The sequence below is a fragment of the Prenolepis imparis genome, unplaced genomic scaffold (genome assembly GCF_030444845.1).
Source record: "Prenolepis imparis isolate NDT839.2.m4 unplaced genomic scaffold, iyPreImpa1.0 SCAF_12, whole genome shotgun sequence".
In the NCBI taxonomy this organism is placed as follows: domain Eukaryota; kingdom Metazoa; phylum Arthropoda; class Insecta; order Hymenoptera; family Formicidae; genus Prenolepis; species Prenolepis imparis.
The window spans coordinates 9,298,366-9,320,205 of record NW_028141170.1 but is presented as its reverse complement, the minus strand read 5'-3'; the positions used below and the strand labels follow the sequence as shown (position 1 = coordinate 9,320,205).

The following is a 21,840-nucleotide window of genomic DNA, read 5'->3' as shown; positions in this document are numbered from 1 at the left end:
GTGGGGCATTGTAGGGCTCGCGACGCAACGTACGTGCGAGGTTGAGCGAATCACGTCGCGACCACAAACCCCCACCACCTGGTGGAGCTAGACTGGCACTGCCAGGTTCGGAACGCGCAACGACCAACGACACGTCGCGACAAGTCGTAGTGGTGGGGCATTGTAGGGCTCGCGACGCAACGTACGTGCGAGGTTGAGCGAATCACGTCGCGACCACAAACCCCCACCACCTGGTGGAGCTAGACTGGCACTGCCAGGTTCGGGACGCGCAACGACCAACGACACGTCGCGACAAATCGTAGTGGTGGGGCATTGTAGGGCTCGCGACGCAACGTACGTGCGAGGTTGAGCGAATCACGTCGCGATCACATACCCCCACCACCTGGTGGAGCTAGACTGGCACTGCCAGGTTCGGAACGCGCAACGACCAACGACACGTCGCGACAAGTCGTAGTGGTGGGGCATTGTAGGGCTCGCGACGCAACGTACGTGCGAGGTTGAGCGAATCACGTCGCGATCACATACCCCCACCACCTGGTGGAGCTAGACTGGCACTGCCAGGTTCGGAACGCGCAACGACCAACGACACGTCGCGACAAGTCGTAGTGGTGGGGCATTGTAGGGCTCGCGACGCAACGTACGTGCGAGGTTGAGCGAATCACGTCGCGACTACATGCTCCTATCAGATCGTAGTGATGGGGGTATGTGATTCGCCGAGCTCCCACGTCGCAACTTCTACATACTCCCACCACTACGACGCGACGTGGCGCGCGTGTCGCTGCGCGTTCCGAAACTGGCAGTGCCAGTCTAGCTCCACCTCCAGTGCTCTTCTTCGGTTCTTCGTGATCAACGGTCCGCGAAAGGACGAGTGTATTAATTAGCGTCTTTGGCGGTTAATTATCGTATAAATCAGATCGCGTCGCACGTACCGACATCGTAATCGCGATCGCACGCGTGAAATTGATCTCGTCGATCGTGAATCTCGCTCATGTTCGTCTCGCTGCATCCTTCGGCGACTTCAGTGCGTCGCGGCGAAGTCGCTCTCTTGATCGTCTTCGTTCGATAAGCCACTGCGAAAAGTGGGTCTTGGAAAAAGCGGCGACGCGAAAATGGAGCTTCGGTTTTATTCGCGCGCGAATAAGCTCTCGCGAGTCTCGCGTTTTACCGAAACGCGTCGAAGATTGTGATAGCTAAAACCCGGGCGTCGCCGCGCATTGCGAACGAAAAAAAAATAACGCGAGTGCAAGTGTTTCGAAACTTGTACGAGAAGGTGGCCCGGGGAGGCATCGGACAACGAAGGAGCAACCGTGAGGTGAGTAAATTTAAATTGTTTAATAGTTACATTGTTGCTGATTATTTTTTGAAAGAGTTTTGCAATTTTTATAGAGATAAAAAAACATACTTTCCATATCGAAGATATTTCTAAAATAGGTACGTTTTTTTATCTAAAAATTGCAGAACTCTTTTAAAAAATAATCAGGAACTATATAACTATTTAAAAGAACCTTAAAACTCTGTTCAAAACTATTGGAACTCGATGTGTAAAAAAATGTAAAGTTGGCACCCCTATTTTTTGAAACTGATTTTCGTTATCGTAATGACCGGAACTATTTCTAAAAATTATCAAGAACTTTTTCTATGGTTCTAAATAACTCAGAACTTTTAACAGAACTATGATAGCATAACATAGGGGTGCCAACTTCACACACCCGTATATCATCCTATTAAATCATATAGTACCAATGTATTATGCAAAATTATTATTCTTTTATATAAACTTAAACACACACAAAATACATATAAAATTAGATTAGATCTGAACATATTAAATATCAAATGATTTCATAAATTATAATATTTAATTAAATATATATATTGAAAAAAGTCACAACATTATTTTTACTTTTTAAGACGTTTTAATCTTGTATGAGTTATTATTGTTTTATGCTTGTAAATCAATGCGATCAAGTAATGCGAAGTAATGCGTAATTCCAGAAAAAATGTACATGTATTGCGACAGTGAGACATCCCTTGGAAAAATATAATTAATATTCTATGATGTAAACATGATATTAAAATATATTTTATATATCGAACAAATCAGAGGAATGACGTATCTCGTTGATTCTTATTTGTTTAATATTTTTAGTAGGTTTAAATAAAATTTTATACAGGCCTTTTGCTAATTAATATAAATGTAAGTAAGACGAAATTCTGAAAGCAAAAAATAGTAAATAAAGCTGAAATAAAACTTTGATAATTTCGAATTTAAATAAAAAAATAAAATATGATACGTACGTTTCGCATCCTTTGTTTCTCGTTGACCTAATTTTGAACCTGTTCAATTTTCAGAGAATTACACTTGGTTACCGGCAAGTGGATGTACGAAAGTCCAGTTTCCAGTGGAACCGTGAACGAAAAAACATCGTCCTTTCCAGTAGACATACTGAGTCGTAGCATTCGACGAGCTTGGACGATTAATGGTGCGTTCCGATAGTTAATCTTTTATGAATAACGCGGCAAATTAATTGAAAGAAGGGAAAGTTTCAACAAACGTCAAAATTAAATATTAATATTAATTAAAATATTAATTATAGCGATTTAATTAATTTACTATATTCATTTCTTTATTGAAACTTAATCACGCTTTCGTATCATATAGCTGTGAATTCGTAACATAAATTATTTTTCCAAAAGGTCCTCCAATACGTTGGTCAGCTGCAAGAAAGTCCCCGGAACTGCGCCTGTATCGAAGTCTGCCAACTCGTCATCAAGACTATCGAGAGCCGCTGGATGACTCGGGCTTCGACGATAGAACATTGTCGAAACTCGAGGATTCGCGAGAGGACAGTTTGAACGCGAGGGACTGCAAGGACGTCGAAGACACGGAAGACTGCACGAATGTAGACGAAACGATCGAGAAGAACTCATCGATTAATGAACGAACGAAACGAGAGAAATTGATCGATAAATCCGAAGTGTCATCGCCTGACACGGGAAAATTTAGTAAGAAGAAGGAACGATCGGGCAAGGAACAAGAGGAACCCGCTCAGGAGCATAGCACACCGAGGATCTCCCTGATAAAACCGCCGAGGATACTTGCGAAATTCATATCGTCCGAGACGAAACCGAGCCCGACGAAGCATGGCGAGAGAAAGTCGAATATTCCTATTTTCAGAAGGAGCTCCAAGGAATTCGAGGACATCCGAAGTCCACAGGAGTCGCCCAAGCGATCGCTCATTCCTCAGAGGTATACATAATTTTCCTTTCTTTCCTTGACAAATAATGAATTTGACAAATCTATTTTTTAAATAAATCCTATATTATAATTATTATTAATAATCTGTTATTGATCTTTATCATTATTTTTCAGATACAGAGGAAGCACCGATGACTTGCGTCGTAGTCGCGAGGACATAAGCGTACCGAGTCTGATCCCGAAACTGCTGTCCTCCCGTAGCAAGGAGGAGCGATTGAAGCGACAAGACAGCAAGGACGACATTCGTCATTCATCGAAATCGGGACGAAAGGAGGAGACCAAGTCCTCGTCGTTCGTCGTCTCGCCGGCGTCCAGCGGCAAGGACGAAGCCGGCAAATCGGGAATAAAGATATTTCGCCGCGACAATAGTCGCGAAGACGTGGGCAGAGACGGCACGAATCCGATCAAGGAATCCGCGAAAGGTAAGCAGCAGGACAAGCAAGAAAGAGCGGAGAGCGTGGGCGGCGCAACGAGATCGAGAGTCGCCGGAATCGAGCAGAGCAGAACGAGGTGCGAGGACGGCAAGATCGACGCCAACGACATCGAGGAATTGTCGTCGAGAAACGAGGCGGCAATCGAAGTCTCGTCTTTCGAACAGCATGAAATAATATTACTGGACTCGCGAGTTGATGCGGAGAACCGGGACGACGCGAGAATGCTCGACGTGATTGTCTCGGAGGACAGCACCCAGGACGAGCGGATGCGGGAACGGGATACGATGGTCATGGGCGAGAAAGTGATAAACGAGAAGCGTTTGCTGGCGACCCCAGAATCGGTTGAGTCCGTCGTGGAGAACGATAAGGAGCGGAACAATAATGAGGAGGAGACGAGGGACTCCGCCGATCGATTGTTAGACGTCGGCAGCGACGCAGGTGACGTCATTGGTGAAAGAAAGGGCCCGCTGGAGATCGGCTATGGAAAGAGGCCGGACGAGTTCCAAGTGGTCAGTGAATATGCTTGTGAACTGTTTATTGTATGCGTGGGCGCGATACATATGGTCGTATGTATGTGTATGTGTGAATGTGGAGGTGTTATCGGCATCTTTTACGAAACGTGAGAGCCTTTTCTCTTAAATATATGATTATGTTAATGACAATTCAATCGAGAAAAAAGAATTATTTAATAAAAAATTTATATTTGATATTTTTCGTAAGACAAAATGTAAAATTAAGATTATTCAAACTTTAAACATTTAAAAATTACATCGTAAAATTTTAATTCTTATAATATAAAATATTTATGTATTTTTTATATTTTTTATTTTTATATTGAAAAGTAGATAAATTTTTTCAAGATCTTTACGTACATATTAACTTTTCTACTTAATGTTAATTTTTTAAGATGAGATGATTTGAGACATCTAAAAAATATAGAAAATAAACGGTGAAATTATTATTACTCTTATGCCTATTCAAGAAATGACGAAATAATAGCTAATAACAATTTTCTGGGAATTGGCAATTCACGTGCAAGTGCCAATTACATATTTATGAATCATCATCTATCAAAAGAAAGAAGGCTCTGTCGCGCACGTTTAATTTTAATATTTATCATTATTCATGACGAGATCGCGTTACTTAATATCCCGAGTCTATAAGCATGATATTGTTATGCGCATATTGTTTGCTAAACAGGTGCGGCGAAAATTCTCCAAGGAAGAATTCTCGAATCCAGACGACACCGACGACACTCCGAATAAACGTTGTTCAAGCGTAAGTTTTTATTGAATTGCAAATTTTTTATTTATATTTTATATCTTCTATCATATTATGTATTTTATATATATATATATATATATATATATATGTATGTATTTTATATATATATATATATATATATATATATATGTATGTATGTATTTCATATTATATATTGGGTATTTGTAAAGAAGATAGTTTTTGATTAAATTTTCTCTCGTTTTTATTGACAGCATTTGTCGCCGGAAGCCAGTCCGCTGAGCACGAGATCTTCGAGATACAGTCCTCGGGAGAGCGAGAGCGAACCTACTCCTGCATTGCCACGTAAAACCGGAGGAGACTCCTGTTCTGCATCCCAAAGGATACGTGACACCATTACAAGAACCAGGAGAGAATCCAACAGTAGCACGAGATACGAGAGCAGCGGTAGCGAGAGTGTCAGGTGAGTTGATGAAGAAGATTCGCTTCAGCAAAATTAAATTTCCAAGAAAGTATTCGTGTGCATTTCTTTTAATCCATTTAAGAAAAAAAAGAGAGCTCTTTAATTTTTTAAACATAAAATTATGTTTAATTTAAATAAAAAATTACTTTTTCAAGATGCAAAAATCTCTAAGAAATTAAATATTACAGCTTTGTTTTTTTTTTGTTCTCTCTACACAGATTAAGCGAGACCGGCTTGCACGGATACGTGGAGTTGGCTAGGAAGGTGAAATTTTTCGGGGGTAACGGCAGCGGCGCGGTTTCGTCGACGATCGGCGGTGACGAGATGGTGCAACGTGACAGTGCAACGAGTGCGGGCGAGGATGAGACCAACAAGGATGGCCACGACAGAACAGGACCGCTTCCTTCCCAGGGAAGGACAATGCTGCGACGAAGACGACAGTTCGATGCTCAAGGTAAGTTACAATTATAGTGTTTACGATAGAATTAAAGAAAACAAAAAAAGTAAACTCTAAAATTCTTTTTTAATTTTCTTTAATTTTTTAATTATATAATTAAAAGAGTGCAGCCAAATTTCTCTCCTTTTTTCAACACCTCCAATTGAGCTAAATGATGGATTAAATAAAAGTTTACGATAGATTAACTCTAAAAATAATATTTGATCTTTTCACAAACTGCTTGAAAAAATATTATAATGTAGTTTTGTCTTTTTCTTTTTTTTTTTTTTTTTTTTTTGTATGTTCGATTTATTGTAATTTTAAATATCGCTATCTGTTCCTAATGAATTTTTTTTGATCGCTTATTTCTTTGAACATTTGCTCGGCTCAACATAATATTTCTAAAGGTTAATCTACTAATTACAATCAATTTCTGAATTGGAAGTAGTGAAAAAAGAGAAGGTTTTTCTACGAAAATCGCACTCTTTTTTTCTCTCTCCTTTCAATTATAAGTGTATAGTATTTTATAATTGAAAGAGTATCGGTTCTGTTTGTTTTCTCTAATTTACTTGTTTGCATCTCTTATTTGTAAAAGCCGCACTTAGGCATAATTAATAATTACAAACAGTGTAATTAATATACAATAACAAGTATCGTTTCGCTTTTGCGATTATCTGCCTGCATATAATTATCCAGTCGCGTGCTCGTCCTAATCTCAATTAAATTTCTGACATATCTTCGATTTTTTTATTGAATTCTGTAATCGCTCCTAATCGACCACGAAAACGCAAGATTTCTTCATTGATGAATTATCAGGAACAAACTTTTTTTTGTAATCCTTGTAACAACTCATTTTAGACGCTTAATTAATTAATTAATTAAAATACTTGGATTGCTATATACATACATATTATAATTAATGAAATTAATTTTAGCAAAAATTCTATTTATTTATGCTTTATTTATCAAGCTTATCAACACTAGTAATCTCTTTAATTCACATGTATATTCATTATCCATAAAGTATACCGTTTATCGTGCACATTCAGCACGATAAACGTGACTGCGCGTATGTTCATACATTATAAAGAGTACCATATGGCTCCCGCGTAACGATAAGCTCATCGATTATCGAAGTCCCTGGCAAATTTCCTGGTTCGAGAACAGTCAGTATTCTCCGAAAGAGCCATGCGGGATGTTATAAAAATTTAAAAACGCGAATTGTGAAACGATAAGCCCGTTTCCGACCCGGTGTTAGACTCTCGAGGGAGCTCTGTTAATTGCAATAAAAATCATATCTAACTGAAATTACGTCGAAAGTTCAGAATACAGTAAATCATAAAATTATATCTTAATTAGCGTGTCGCGAGCAAATATTCCAAACTAAAGACAACTGACAAGAAAGGAATAATTAATGGAATATCGAAAAGAAACATATTTAAACTGATTTTCTTCATTGTTTATTTTATATGAAAAAAAGTTTTGCCGAAGATATAAAATAATGTTTCGAAAATAATCGATCGCGATGTTTTGATTTGACGTTAGAGCAATCTTTCTAGAGGTTGTTTTCGATGAAAACTCCGCGTATTCTAAAGTCTGCAATCATGTTTCAATGGAGCAGAAACATTAAGAAAAGCAATTATCCTTAATCTTGCATTTTGTTCGCCGCGAAAGATCCGATGGAATGTGAAAGGAATGCATTCGACGCTTATTAGTGCGTAAAATAGTGCATATTCCGAATTATTGCCGGTTTTCGTGATCCAAACACGTTAATTTATTGAGAAACGATCGTAATCCGAGTCGAGCGTAAATCGAACATCTGGCGGATTGATTATTTTATTTATTTTCCTTCATTAATTTTGCGCAGAAGGAGAGAGAAAAGAAGTGTGTATTTTTGCAAGCATGCAATTGCAAAACATAATTCGACTGTCAATGACATTTCTGTTATCAATGTACTTTCTCATTTTCTACACCGGGCTTATCGTAATATTGTACCTGTTATGGACTAGAAGTGATTAACAATCAATATCAAAATGAGTTTTATATATTTTTTTAAATTTATTTCATGAAAAATATTTTTCAAGAATAAAAGAAGAAACAGAAGAGAAGATAATCTCTTAAAAAAAATTGTAGGAAATGTAGATAGGAAGAGAGCATACTGTAGTAAATTAGTATCTTAAGTTCTCCACGCCGTACTTGAAGTAGGCTTACTTTGTAGCCATATTCTCCAGAGTTCTCCAGAGTTCATACATTTTTTTTAATTAACGTCCATTGTTATCTCCCTTGCGTCATTGCATTCGAGATTTATGACACCTTGTTACCATTTATTTCAAGCATAATTCGCTCGAGGTCGCGAATCTCAAAGATTTCGAATAAAAGTCTTATCTGCGCCGCCTTATCTCTATTGTCCATTCTCGCCCGAGTATGATTCTTTTAGCACGAAATCATCTGTACGTGGCGGTAGGTAGGTAGCAGGTGAGGCGAAGCGAAGCCGGGCCCAGGGGAGCAGCATAGGAATAATAGTGTAACAGCGTTCCTCCTGCTGACGCTCTATAGTCCGCTCACCTGTGCCGTGAATATACGGGGTGACTCATCAGGAATAATAAAACAGAGACGTGTCCGAATAGTCCGTGAAACCGAAACATTGTAATCGGACGATTACGTGTCAAATTATCAAAAAATTCCCCACTTACACGATCTGACGCAAATCCTTATCTCAGGATATTCTTTTAAGCACGATTGCATGTAATTTTGATTAAAGAATGAGATGGAGAACGACACGATATTTCGGATTAATCAGAAAAAATATTTTATCGGTGATATTTTGTTTAATAACGTGAACAATTAACAGTTTGTATGCAGAACCATTGAAACATGTGTAGTTTTTCTATGGAAGAGATTTAGTTTCCTTGAAGATCCTGATGTCAAAATTACTTAATTTTTAAAAATAAAATAATAAATAGTTAGAAGACAAAATTCTCAAGTATATTCATAAAATTTCTTTTCGTCTAATAATTTCTGATATAATATCGCAAGAAAAATGTCTTTCAATCTGTCTTCGACATCTAAAATGGATATCATTTTTCTTTATTTATCTATTCTCAATTCATTAAAAAGCTTCTGAAATTAAAATCGTCATTGTCATGCAATGTAAATCAATCTTTATGAACTGCTCGACGAAATTATAGCGTGTACGTGTTCTAGGATTACTGTGTTTCGTTCACGGACCTTTTAAACATGTGTCTTCGAGATGTTCTCGTTGTCCCGGTCAAGCGTTAAAATTTATCGGAATTTTTCTAGCAAAGATATTAAAATAGGGTTAAAAGGAAAGGGTGTTAAAGATGCAGATCACCCAGTATAGCGCGATGCACTATAGCGCCAAGGTACTATAGGCACCTTAGTAAGGTAGTGACCGACGCGGGGGGACTCAGGTGTGCCCCCTCGGCGTAGACGCTCTCAGTTTAGCGGCGGTAGCCCACGCGAATCGCTCACTTTGCCTTCTTCGCCTTGGCGTGGCGACCAAAGAAAGCCGTCTTTATTTCGCGAACACAGGAAACGAGTCGAGGTAAACCCAATCTTATCGCATTTTCCCCATATTTTGACGTTTCAAAGTGACAATCGAACCCTTCGAGCCCTCACAAATCGTCTTTAATGAGAATATTTTTAAATAATTACAGCAAACGAGACAATTTAACTCGATATAGAAAATCGAGAAGATATATATATATTTTTTTTATTAATAAGTGTATATAAGTGAATTTTCTTCTTTATGTTGGAGAAAATTATTTAAAAATAGGAGTGCAGTTTTCTCATGTATTTTGCATACTTCGCTCTGAAATAAGGAAAGCCGCCAAAAAGCTTCGTATGATCAAAGTACTTTGGTCTCTTTGGAATAATATCTTTAACGTGTTTGTTGCGATAAATAAGACTTTTCGTGAAAAATTCTCTCTTTTGTGTACATTTTTTTTGGTTCTTTTGTGAAAAATATTTCAGAAAAATGTTTGAAATACGTGATTATGTGATTATTTCCGAATGTATTGTATGTATCTTTGCGATATAACAACCGATACGTCAAGGACAGAATTTAAAAAAGCTGAGGCTGAGGTTAGTGAAAATCTGAAATAAAATTTACGAGTTTGTATTGTTGTTATTCGCTGGCATCGTTATTTCGGGATGTTGACAGATAACATAAGACAATGTCAGATATCGACGTGACATTTTGCGAAGTTTTCGCGAAAATTCAAGAGCATTTTCTGATGTGTTCGTCGTCGATGTTTGTTGCAAAAAGCATTATCACGTTTTGAATTTTTTTGACAGACTCTTTTCTGTATAAACTTAAATGATGACACTCTGGCAAATTAGTTTTATATATATTCCTGATTTTATATGGATTTTATTTTAATCGAATCTTTTGATTTGAGTGAGTTAATTTAATTTCCTTAATTATTAAGATATTAAATATTAAAAATAGATTAACAGAGATATTTCCCAAATAATTTATTCAACTCTCATCTGTATTTTTGTATATTTAAAGAATAACCTTTACGCTTTAAAATCTCAAGTCTTTTAAGCAATGATTGGAATTAAATATACACTTTCTATAACAACGTACATGAATTAGATGAGATTAAAATCATGAAGTGATAATTCGGGATTCATGAATAAAAGAAAGATTTTAAAATAATCTTGATATTCAAGTACGAGGAAAACACGAATAAATTATAAATAAATGTATTCCATGCAAAAGAAAGCATAGTCGTGTAAATATACCATATTAATTTGATACTTTCTTTTCAATCAAGTATAGACAGAGCGACAAATATAATCGCACAAATATAAGATAATTCTGAAAAATTACGAACCTACCTCATTCCCAAATCTCTCGATTCTTATCATCGGCTGAAGACCCAGATTCGCGACTTCCGTTATTCTCATTTCAAATGCGTTCTATTAAGACTAACTTGGCAATCTCTCTTTCATCCGGTCCACCTCTCCTTTCTCTTTTCTTCTTGTCTCTCTCTTTCTCGCTATCTCTTTTTCGAGCGGCGTCATTCACAAGAATAGTGAAGAAGGCCCGGTTAGTGATAACGGGGCGCACGAGGGAAAGGGGAGACAGAAACGATGGGCCGCCCTCGTGCCATTGACCAGGTAATTCAGCGGCGCGTAAAAAGCGGGCATAAAAGCGCGCCAACGAAGCGGGCCCCGATTCTGCCCTCTCTCATGCCCCTTTACATGCCGCTATTCACGACGAGCTGCCTCACGACACCTGACCGTGTCCCGTTTACTTCTTATCTCCTATCGGCGCAAGAAGCACCTTGCCGCATAAACGAGTAGTGGAAACGAGAATTTAATCATAACAGCGGGGAAAAATGGCGAGATCTCTCGAAAAGATCAGCTGATCGTCTAAGAAAAAATTTAAGCAACATAATTAATTAATAAAAATAATATAATTGAAAAATTAATAAAATATATAATATAATTTCGATACTTGGTCCCAGCGTAAAATCCTTGTATAGGGCGAAGGAATAATTCATCTCTTATCGAAAATAGAAAAGAAAGGATTAAAAGAGAAGGTTTTTTAAAAATAATTGTTGTCGCAAGGACCACTCAAATTTTCGCGAAAAAGGGCTATGATTTATTCCGATTACTTTGTATTCTGTTTGTTGTTTGAGACAGTCGGAATCGCTCTAGCACGAAGTATATGTGATTCATCTAAGCGCACATAGTTGCACAGTAGAAAAGACACGAGGATAGGCAGACACACACAAGACGATGTAAGACCAGGCAGAGATTTAGACGCCACGCCGTTCCGCCAGCACATAATAAAAGTGCATTGTTTCAGAGTGCACAATAGATATAAATTCAATCCTCCTACGTACTGCATTGACGCATATGTGTGCGTGAGCGAAGTAACAAAGTACAAAAGTCTCGCACGCGCGCATGATGCATTATTACGTCGTTCATTATCATACTATTTTCGTATCGTCCTTACTATTAGCATACGATTTATAATCGGTATGATTTTCTTTTTGTATTCTTCGAAAAATGCATTGCATTGCCTTTTTTTAAAATAAGCAGAGAATTGAAAAAAAAAACATTTTTCTGAGCTCACTCCGTAAATTAAACTTTGGCATTTATATAATATTCCGGCATCTCGATCTAAATAATGTCATAATTTAATAAAAATAAAATTGAATTAAATTTTAATAAATGTAATATAAACTTATTATAAATTTATTTATTAATAAATATATTTATTAAATAAATACATTATTAAATGAATAAATAAATATATATATATGTATCTATATGTATATTTATTTATTTATCGCAAAAAAATTTAAGCAGAATAATGCTTGATCATCAATTTTCTCGCAATTAACTAATGGAATCGATTGAGAAAATTTGTGAATCATGTCGTGAATTTGTAATCATTAGAATTTGGATTCACCACCGGTTCGTTAGCGCTGTGAGCAAATAACGTACATGCTCGTAACATTCAGAAGTTAGTTCCTCGAGTTGGGAGAAAACATTAGCGCAGAGTTTTGCGCATGTTCCCTTCTAATTGCATCGTAATTTGTTCACTGCTTCTTGCGTATAAATGAGACTCCGCAGAGGATGCTCTCTGTTAAAGTGCAATCGCATTCTCAGCCCGAAGGGTTCTTTATAGTATCACTGTGATGTGACTTCAGCCTATCGTTTCTCCTCATTAGATTGCTATAGTTAGTTATATCGCTTATATTTTTCTGACTTTTTTTTGCAAATCCACATAATAAGCTCATGTGTATTTTTATAGAATTTTAAAGCAGTTTTTTTATCGCGATGATATATGTTATATGTGTGTCTAAAATATATATTTCTCCGATCAAACAACTTTGTGCTCTCCCTATTTTATTTGCATTTTTTATTAATTACATTTTCGAGAGATGAACACTTGTATTATTTTCAAGCTATATAAAATATAAATTCTTGAGGCGCTAAAGAGTTAATTGATGAAAACGATAAAGCAGCTACCAGCATGTTGATAAATAGAACTTATCAGAAGAACCCGTCTTTTATCTCCCCGTCTCTACGATCTTATCGCTTTATCGCTGAATCAGCCGATAGACAACAGGTGAAACGTTAACGATTGTTCCCAATTGTTGCAAAAGGTTCACGACGACGCGGGAGGTCGCACGCGAGATCGTCCTGTTGCACCAGCGAGGATCTGCAGAGCCTGCAGACGTTGAACCTAATCGGACGTGGTAGCGGAAGCGGGGGTCGACAACGCAGTCCTAATCCGGCATCGATCGGTCCGGAACAGGCAGCATCCGTGGTCGACTACAGACGGCTCGTGTTCATCAGCTCGGATTCATCGTCGGGCCGCGAGGAGGACGACGCCGACAGCAGCTGCTCGAGCTCGTCCTACCTGAACGGGCTGCCGCGCAACGGCGGTCATCATCATCATCATCACGCGCAGTCGCTCGAGGACTGCGACTGGGATTACTTCGAGAGTGGTTCCTTGCCGCTGCCGACGACGCCGACCGTCACCGTCGCCGGAATCGCAGATATCAACGTCGGCCAGGACGTCTGGAGTTGCTGCCCGGGACGCGGCTCCGCCTGCCAGGTATTTAAGCGCATTTCCCTCAAATTATTAAATATAAATTATTATATATTTATGATATATATAATAATTAAAATATAGTCAAAAAATCACAATTTTTTAATTTTATTTTATATATATAAAATACAAACTAGATTTCCATTTGACTAAATTTTATTTGACTGATTTAAAATTTATTTTTAATCAAAATAAATTTCAAAAAATACATTTTTGCTGTACTTATTCGCGAAACAATTTTATAATATATAATATATATACATGCTATATATCATATGCTCGAAAAGGTTTTAAAATATTAAATTGATACAGAAACTTAATGTATTTGTCAAATATAAAATTGAAAATGAAATTTAAAATTGTAATTTTTCGATATATTTTTTTTCTCGGCTAAAAAGATTCATCGGACTTTTAAACATTTATTGCGTGCAGATTCGCCTGCACAATAATATATGTATTTATTACTTTCACCTTTTTTAGACATAATTATTAGACATACGATTTATAATTTCTATTAGCTTTTTACACATAGCCTCTCCTATCTTTAATTAATTTGATCGATTAAATTAAATATCACTTGACTGATAAATTAAATTATATTTGACTGATTTTTTAATCAAAATAAATTTCAAAAAATAAATATTCGCGAAACAATTTTATAAATAAATCGAGGAGAAGGATATTACAATGCGATGAAAAGAATGTTCATGGATATGAACACAACTCATGTGACCGCGACTGAGTGCCGCTGGTTGTGCATCCGTTTGACAAATACATTGCTACAACTAAATTAATCATTCACGTTCTACTAGCGAAGAGAGTCGCACATGGCAGCTATGCGGAATTCACGGTCACACTTTGTCAATAAACCGTACTGGCAGTCTCTCTCGTATATCGAACGACGGCCTCATGCTGATTATGTCGATCGATAAGTGCTAAGCTGGCAAATTGTCATCGTCGGCTTTCAAATTGCTGACCCATTTCTGTTGACAGCTTGTATAAGTAGAACAAATTTAATGGAAAATAAAACTCTTATTTTAGATTAATAGATTTTCAAATATGCACGTATTTTAATAATGTCAAAACGTTACATAAATGTCTTTATGAGAAACGTCAAACGTGAGAAATTAAATATTGCTTATTTTTTTAAATGAATATATGATATATATTTCTTAATTATCAACACAATTTGTCATGTTTTATTTGTATCGTTTTAAAAATTTTTTCTATGTTTAATTTAATTAAAGATAAAAATTTATCATTTATTTAATAAAATAAAAATATATAAAATGTATAAAAAAGAAATACATGAAAAATACTATAAAAAATAAGAAATTAGAAAAGAAAATTAGAATTATTATCATATGATTAGTAATAATAATAATTTATATTAATAATAATAATAATAATTTATATTAATAATAATAATAATAATTTTATTTTTATTATTATATTAGAATTATTATTTATTGAGATAAATTTATTTATAAATAAAAGAAACGCAAGTTCTCTACACGTACATGTTACAAAGATGAAATTGATGGAAAGAAAAAGAGCTCTTCAAGATAGATCTATCACCCTGTCGTTCTACTTAGGCTTGTGGCGGTTCCCGAAGCGCGAACGTGCTCCCGGTGCCGGTGCCGATACCGGTTCCGGTTCCGTACCCCGTGCCGATACCGGCCGCCCTGTGGACCGGCGACTTCGCGGCGGCCGCGTCATCCATGATAAGCCGCGGCGAGTCGGGCCACGCCGAGTCGGGAACTCTCAGGTTACGAGGCGACCCGGCGGCACCCTGGTTTGCCTGGCATCCCCGTTTCAACCAGCCCTTACATGGCGCGCGTCTGGACCCTCGACTTGCCGGCACCTTCGATCCGACCACCTGTACCTTCCATCCACCGGAACAGATGATGACCCCGAGACTGTACGGACCGATAATCGAGACGGCAGCGATTCCATCGACAAATCTCGAGTCTTCTCAGGACGTGATAGATGACGCGAAAATTGTGTCGAGAACCGAAGAGCTCAGGAAGGAGGAGAATTTGCCGGTGAAGGGCAAATCTGATTCTTCCATCGTGAAGAATAGATTGGAAGAGATGAAGAACTTTGAGGCGGAATGCAAGAAAGATGACGAAGAGGTGGAAAGCAACGAAGAGGCCGCCTGCGAGGATTCCTTGTCGTCGTCCTTCGAGAGAAGCGCGCAGGGGATGTATCAGCATTCGCGAGAGGATTCGGGCAGCTCGTCCGGGAGATCGTCGGCGGACAGTAGCGACCTAGAAGACGATTCCGGTTCGCATAGGTTCTCCAAGGTGTTCGTGGTGAACGATGATTCGCTCACCAGCGACAACGACATCGAGGATAACGCGGAGGACGATTCGGATTCCGCGGCCGAAGGCGGCGTAACCTTGAAACGCGTCACCGCGATTCCCGAAGAGGAACCGGTGGTCTTGCAACACGTGAGGCTGCTAAATGAGGACGTTCTTATGGACAGTCGATCGGAAATAAACGAGGATGAATTGAAAGAGTCCAGAAGGCATTCCAAGGCTTACTCCGAAGACGAGAACAAATTACTGGATGAATCTGTCGCTCATTTGGCCAACAAGCGGAAAAATCGTAGCAAGAAGAATGAAACCGATAACGGCGATAAGCAACTTCCTCTCCTACTACACCGTCGATCAATCTCTGAAGAAATGTATTTAGCGGATGATAACGAATGTTCCGATAATCGAATCGAATTGAAGTCCATCAGAATGCTCGATCCCGATAGTATCGATTCATCTGTAAACATCTTGAAGACAGACGAGAGACCTATTTCGAAAGACCGATACGACGAAGAGAAAACCGATACGTTGAGGGAGATTTCACAGGACAATCTGATCGAGTCAAAGTCACCTACGAGCGACGTCTGGGATCCAACTATCGTTCCGGATTCCCTCGAAATTTCCGGAGTTTCCTCCGAAATGTCAGTTATTGAAGACGTCGACGCCAATCATCGGGAAAAATCTCGAGTTTACGATGTTGAACAGATTGCGAGATTGATCGTAACGAACGATTGCGAAAGACAAGGAGATAAGAAGTCACGTTTATCGGAGGCGAATTGTTCGAACGGCAACGTCACTATCGACGCGTCAACTGATAGTTGCAGTAACGAGAGCAACACCACGGGAAGCGAGATTAGCAGCGACGAGCTTCACGAGTACGAGGTAACCCCGGTCGAATCATTCTTTAATTACAGCAACGAGATCCCGGCGATCAACGGCAAGTTAAATCAAATTAACAAGAGGAGCACGGAAGATATTACGAGAGATATCAAGGAGAATGACTCGCGTCTTCATAGTAATCGCGATGACAAAGGAAGTCCGACGATGATGAAGAGTGGCGCGAAACGAAATGTTCAGTTCGAGAAACCGATCGGCGAGCGAGCTTTAAGCAATTCGATAAAGTCGACGATCGATGTAAAGGATGATGGCGATGATGACAATGATGACAATGATGAAGACGACGACGACGACGACGACGACGACGAGGGTTATCGGTCTGTTACGTGTCGTCGCGGTGGCCAAGATGGCGGGACGAAAGACAACGACCCGACGGCGTCGACGGGCGAGGAACAGGTAGGAGTCGACGTGGGCGACGCGATAACCACCAGCAGGAGTCAGGAGATGTCTAGGAGCGCGGAGGAACAAGGTGGCGCGGGCGGCAAGACGAGCACTGCGCATGACGGCACGGTGAGAGGCGAGATTGTCGTTCAGGTGGGAGGAAATAGTGATGGTAACAGTGATAGTGGTGGTGGTGGTGGTGAGAGCGCCGAGGAAGGAGACGCGACACGGTTTCGCTCAGTCGAGCGACGCCCGTGCACTCGGCAGGAGAATGGATTTCCAGCTGACAGTCCAACATCGGCCAAGGATCTTGCGAGAGACCCAGCCCAGCACAATAACAGCAGTAACATTTATAACATCAACAATAGCAGCGGCAACAACAAATACAGAAGCCTCGTGATGATCACCCAGGAAGCCTCGTACCAGCCGGTGAGTGTCGTCACGTCGGACACTACGACGCTCCTGCAACCGGATGAGATCCATTCGGTTGGAAGCCAGGGGGGTCTGGCCAGTTACTTTCAGCTGGCGCTAGAAGCAGCGAGCGAACCGCAGCTTCATCGCAAGAACGCTCCGCGCAAACCGTTAATGGTGAAGAAGCTGGCGGCAGTCGCGGTTACTGCGACAGGTCATCAGTCGGCTGAGCCCGAAGCGGACAGTGGTTTGAGTGTCGGTAGTGCCAGTGAAAGCGACGACGTGTCCGCGCCGAAGAACGTGCCAAAGTCCCACAATTGCCGACAGGAGAGCGTCGATGACGTGTCCGTCAAGGATCGTTCAGTGACGGATTGTCGCGAGGGTACGCGAACCCGCGTCTCGTCGCAATCCAGCGACGAGAATTCGAGCGCCGGCGGGGTTATCATACTTGAAGAAGGTCTGGCCGACGATGATTCCTGGGTGGAGGAAGTGTCCCACGACGAGGACGAGCCGGGCGCGACCACTGCCACGGAAGAGAGTTCCGAGGATGAAGCTAATAATTTTGGCGATCGCGAAGAGGAGCTCAGAGGCTATCGCAGGCAAGCGATCGACTTTACCTTGCACACCATCGTCGAGGAATCCTGCGAGGAAAGTGAAACGGAGCCGAGTCTGACTACAGGAAGTCCCTCGAAAAAGCCGAGACCACCTTCCGCCTCAGAGCTGGAGAAGTATTTCTTCTTCGGATTAGGAGGCGATGGAAACAATTCCAGCATGGGCTCGCGCGAGGTCGACAGCCTGTCGGAGACCTCGTCGATTTACTCCGAAGGACTGGAGTCGCTCGGACAGGATGAAACTAACGGTATTAGTCAGAATCAAGACAGGTTGACCAGCGATGGTTTCCTGAATTCTTCTAGGTTAGAGAAATATTATTTATCCGAGTTCCTTGGCTTTGATCAAGATAGAAGAGATTCTGATGGTTCGGTAGGTAGTGATTCCGAAGGTAGACCTAGTCCGGAAGCGCAGAGAAGGAAAAAATTGGTACGCGCGAGAGGTACAGGCAGATCTCACAGTTCTTCTTTAGATAATCTATTGGCACTCACGCAGAGCTCGCAGAACTTGAGCTCGCAAAATTCTCTCCAGGATCTGAGTCTCAATCAAGACGCGCAGGAGACTCAATCTGAAGGTTCTTCGACGGAGACGGATGGCACCGATGACGGTCAAACCGCTGTTTTTGGCACAGACGGTCAGTTCGACACAGTGAAGCGCAAGAAGAAGAAGCCGCGGAATCTGGGAACTCAGAGTCCACGTGTTCCGGATGATCGAAACAAGACGCCGGAACCCAGCAGAGAAATGATGCTGATGAATGAGATTGTGATGGAAAACGACAAAGAGGAGATGAACTCCGAAGATTCGGACAGAGCAAAAACTCCACAGCCGGAATCCATTCTGTCCTCCTCTTCCTCGCCATCTACTCTTACAAATAGCAGTAACACGTTGAACACAGCCTCGTCTTCGCAAATTGATTCTTCAAGAAGCTCGGTTCCGATTAATTTGAGCGACGGTCAGCGATCGAAGCAGCAATCGCGGGACTCGGGATTCGTCGGCAGCTGCGATGACCTTCTTCAGCATCAAAAATTACCCGATGATAGTCAAACGAGTGGTATGGAGATTGATCAGGAAGTCGGCAAAGATCGCCTGCTCAACAAGATCTCGGAACATTCTCAGAACGCGAGTCGGAGCTCTGCCGAGGAAGGTGCGGCCAGCGCGGAAAGAAACAACTTGACGAAACATCCGGTGAACCATGCAAGTCTGCCGCATCTGGCGAACGCTTCGCTATCGCGCAAAGACAGTTTCAACAACTGGTCCAGCGACGAAGAGACGAATCTCATGATGTCGAAGATGCGACAGTTCTTCAAGACGATGGTGGCCAATTCGAACGGACAGGCACCGGGACAGAGCGTCGCCAGTGCGAATTCCAGCGGTGTCTCGCCTGCACCGAGTCCGCGACTTCCGGGTTATGCCTCGAAGGCGCGTCTTTATGGCGCTCAGAATCGCACGAAACCGCCGCAGTTGGTGTACTTCGAGAACGAGCTGACTCGACTGATGAAGACGGTCCCGGGGATACGCGACGAGCAGGTGCGGGAGATCGTCGAGTATCTCAGCTCGGAGGACACGTGGTCGGACTCCTACGACAGCTCGGATTACACCAGCTCCGATCTTGAGGGCGCCGCCAGCGGACGTAGGTCGGCCTTGCAAGAGCAGATCTCGCAGAGCTGCCAGCAGATCATTAGCAAATTCGACACCACGTCTGGCGGCACCGGCAGTGGCAATAACAGCGGCGACGTGACACTGTCGGACAAGGAGAGGGAGCAGATGAAGGGACCACGCTCGAGTTCCGCGATGCAAAGCGCACCCTGCCTGGGCAGAGATACCGCGTTCGTCTACCAGAAGTTGGTGCAGAGCTTCACGAAGATGGCCGGCGACGGCGTGAGCTCGGACGCCAACTCCACGCCGCACAGCAGCCCGCCGTTGATCGCCAAAGTGATGCATCACATCGGCAGCCGACTGGTAGCGCTGATGCACGAGGTTTCCGAGGGTGGTCCAGCCGCGCATCATCACTCTACCACCTGGCGACGATACTCTCAGCATCATCGGACTCCGTCCTCGACGTCCACCACCGAGGATGACGATTCAACGTCCGATTCTGCCAACACGCCTTCGTCGGCGCATCTGCAGCTGCCGAGGTCGAAGTCGCACGATCCTTTGCTGTTGATCAACAGTCATCCGGCAGTCTCCACCGGCCAAGAAGGGGAGGAGCGGGAGGCCAGCGACTATGAGAGATTTTCCTGGCGCGGTAGCTTCGAGTCGGCCCTGATGGCCGCAGATTCAAGGACGAAACTGAGCCTGTTGGCGTGTTCCGGTGACGTCAGTGGTGGTGGTGGTGCTGGTGGTGGCAGTGCTAGTGCGAGTGCGAGTGCCCTGGCCGCGAAACGGCGCAGCGCCGGCGATCTCTTGTTCAATCCGAAGAGCTTCTCCAGGGAACAGCTGGACAGGGTGAGAAGTTGCGGCTCGATCGGCGGCGGAAGTGGGGGCGGGACTGGCGGAACCGTTGGCGGCTCCGTCGAGGAGAGGATCTGGAGCAACCGGAGGAGATCTTCCGTTCCTGATGCTAATACCAGGGGAGAGTCAGGTGAGCTCATGCGTGACTATCTCTCTATGTATATACCTGTGTGTGTGTGTGTGTGTGTGTGTGTGAACGAGTGAATGAATACGATATGTGTTGCTCTCCTCCACGCGGGAGTGATCTCCCGCAGATTGTGTTACATCGCGGAAACGACGGTAATTGGCGTTACAGCTCGATTTTGCCTCACCGCAATCCCGTCCGTGGCTCGTCCGAACATTCCTTTTCCGCAATTACGCTACGGCGCGGGCTGAACACGGCTGGCCACGCTACGGTCAGATCACTTCCGATAATGGGGTTATATTTTATGTGGAATAAATAAATATACACGAGCGGGCGCGTCGACTAATTTAATTTAATTATACTTATATATTGGTAAATTAAGTCGGGATTAAGAAGCGTGAAGGATACATCGCGCATTGTGTATTTTATGCTGCACGCGATTCTGTTTTTAGTTAGTTGTATGATAAATAACAATGAGTTTGTGTGCTATATAAATAGTAAAATTATATAAAAGAAATAACGTTGAAATATAAAGAAAGCATTAATTATATATTGTTTGAATACTTCACGAATTATTTACTGATATTTTAAATTGTGTCTCATTATTGAGAATTATAGAGCATGAATCGATGAGGAAAACATTTCAATGCAAAACTCATTATAGCGCGAGATTAATTAAAAATTATTCAAATCTGTAATAATTTTGTTTTATACGTATATAAAAAGAAGATAAAAATTGTGAAGGATTTAATCATTTTTTTCCTGCAGAATCGGTTTTGTTAAAGCTCGTCATCGTAATTACGAATAAATAAAGATATTATGAACACATAATATTATGAATAAATAATGTTCACATGCATATTGATGCGTATATAACTTTCGCACATTAATAAAAAATATTTTCTAATAAATTAAATACGAATTTGTGGACAGCATTATGTGGATTTGTACTGATATTGAAATCGTGTAAATTTTGTAAGAGCCATTTGTCTTCCAAAAGTTACGCAAAATGATATTGCGCTCATTATATTTGCATGCTGTATAGATAATAAAATTATATGAAAAAATAACATTGAAATAAAGTAACAAAAGTATTAATATATTGTTCAAATACTTCACGAATTATTTACTGTTATGATATGTCAAATTATTAAATTGTGTCTCATCATTAAGAATTATAGAACAAGAGTCGATAAGAAAAACATTTCAAAACAA

The 21,840-nt window shown here is 41.0% G+C and overlaps 1 protein-coding gene across 2 annotated transcripts in view; it reads left to right on the top strand.

Moving 5' to 3' along the window:
• LOC145944073 (uncharacterized) overlaps positions 1–21,840 on the top strand; it is a 54,434-nt gene that overhangs the window by 18,228 nt on the left and 14,366 nt on the right. For both annotated transcript variants that reach the window (XM_083052087.1, XM_083052088.1), the window contains exons 3-10: positions 2,353–2,483; positions 2,698–3,250; positions 3,374–4,202; positions 4,894–4,971; positions 5,190–5,398; positions 5,617–5,852; positions 12,986–13,440; positions 15,030–20,631. In XM_083052087.1, coding sequence (XP_082908213.1) covers positions 2,353–2,483; positions 2,698–3,250; positions 3,374–4,202; positions 4,894–4,971; positions 5,190–5,398; positions 5,617–5,852; positions 12,986–13,440; positions 15,030–20,631 — 8,093 coding nt within the window. The remainder of the gene's footprint in view (positions 1–2,352; positions 2,484–2,697; positions 3,251–3,373; positions 4,203–4,893; positions 4,972–5,189; positions 5,399–5,616; positions 5,853–12,985; positions 13,441–15,029; positions 20,632–21,840) is intronic.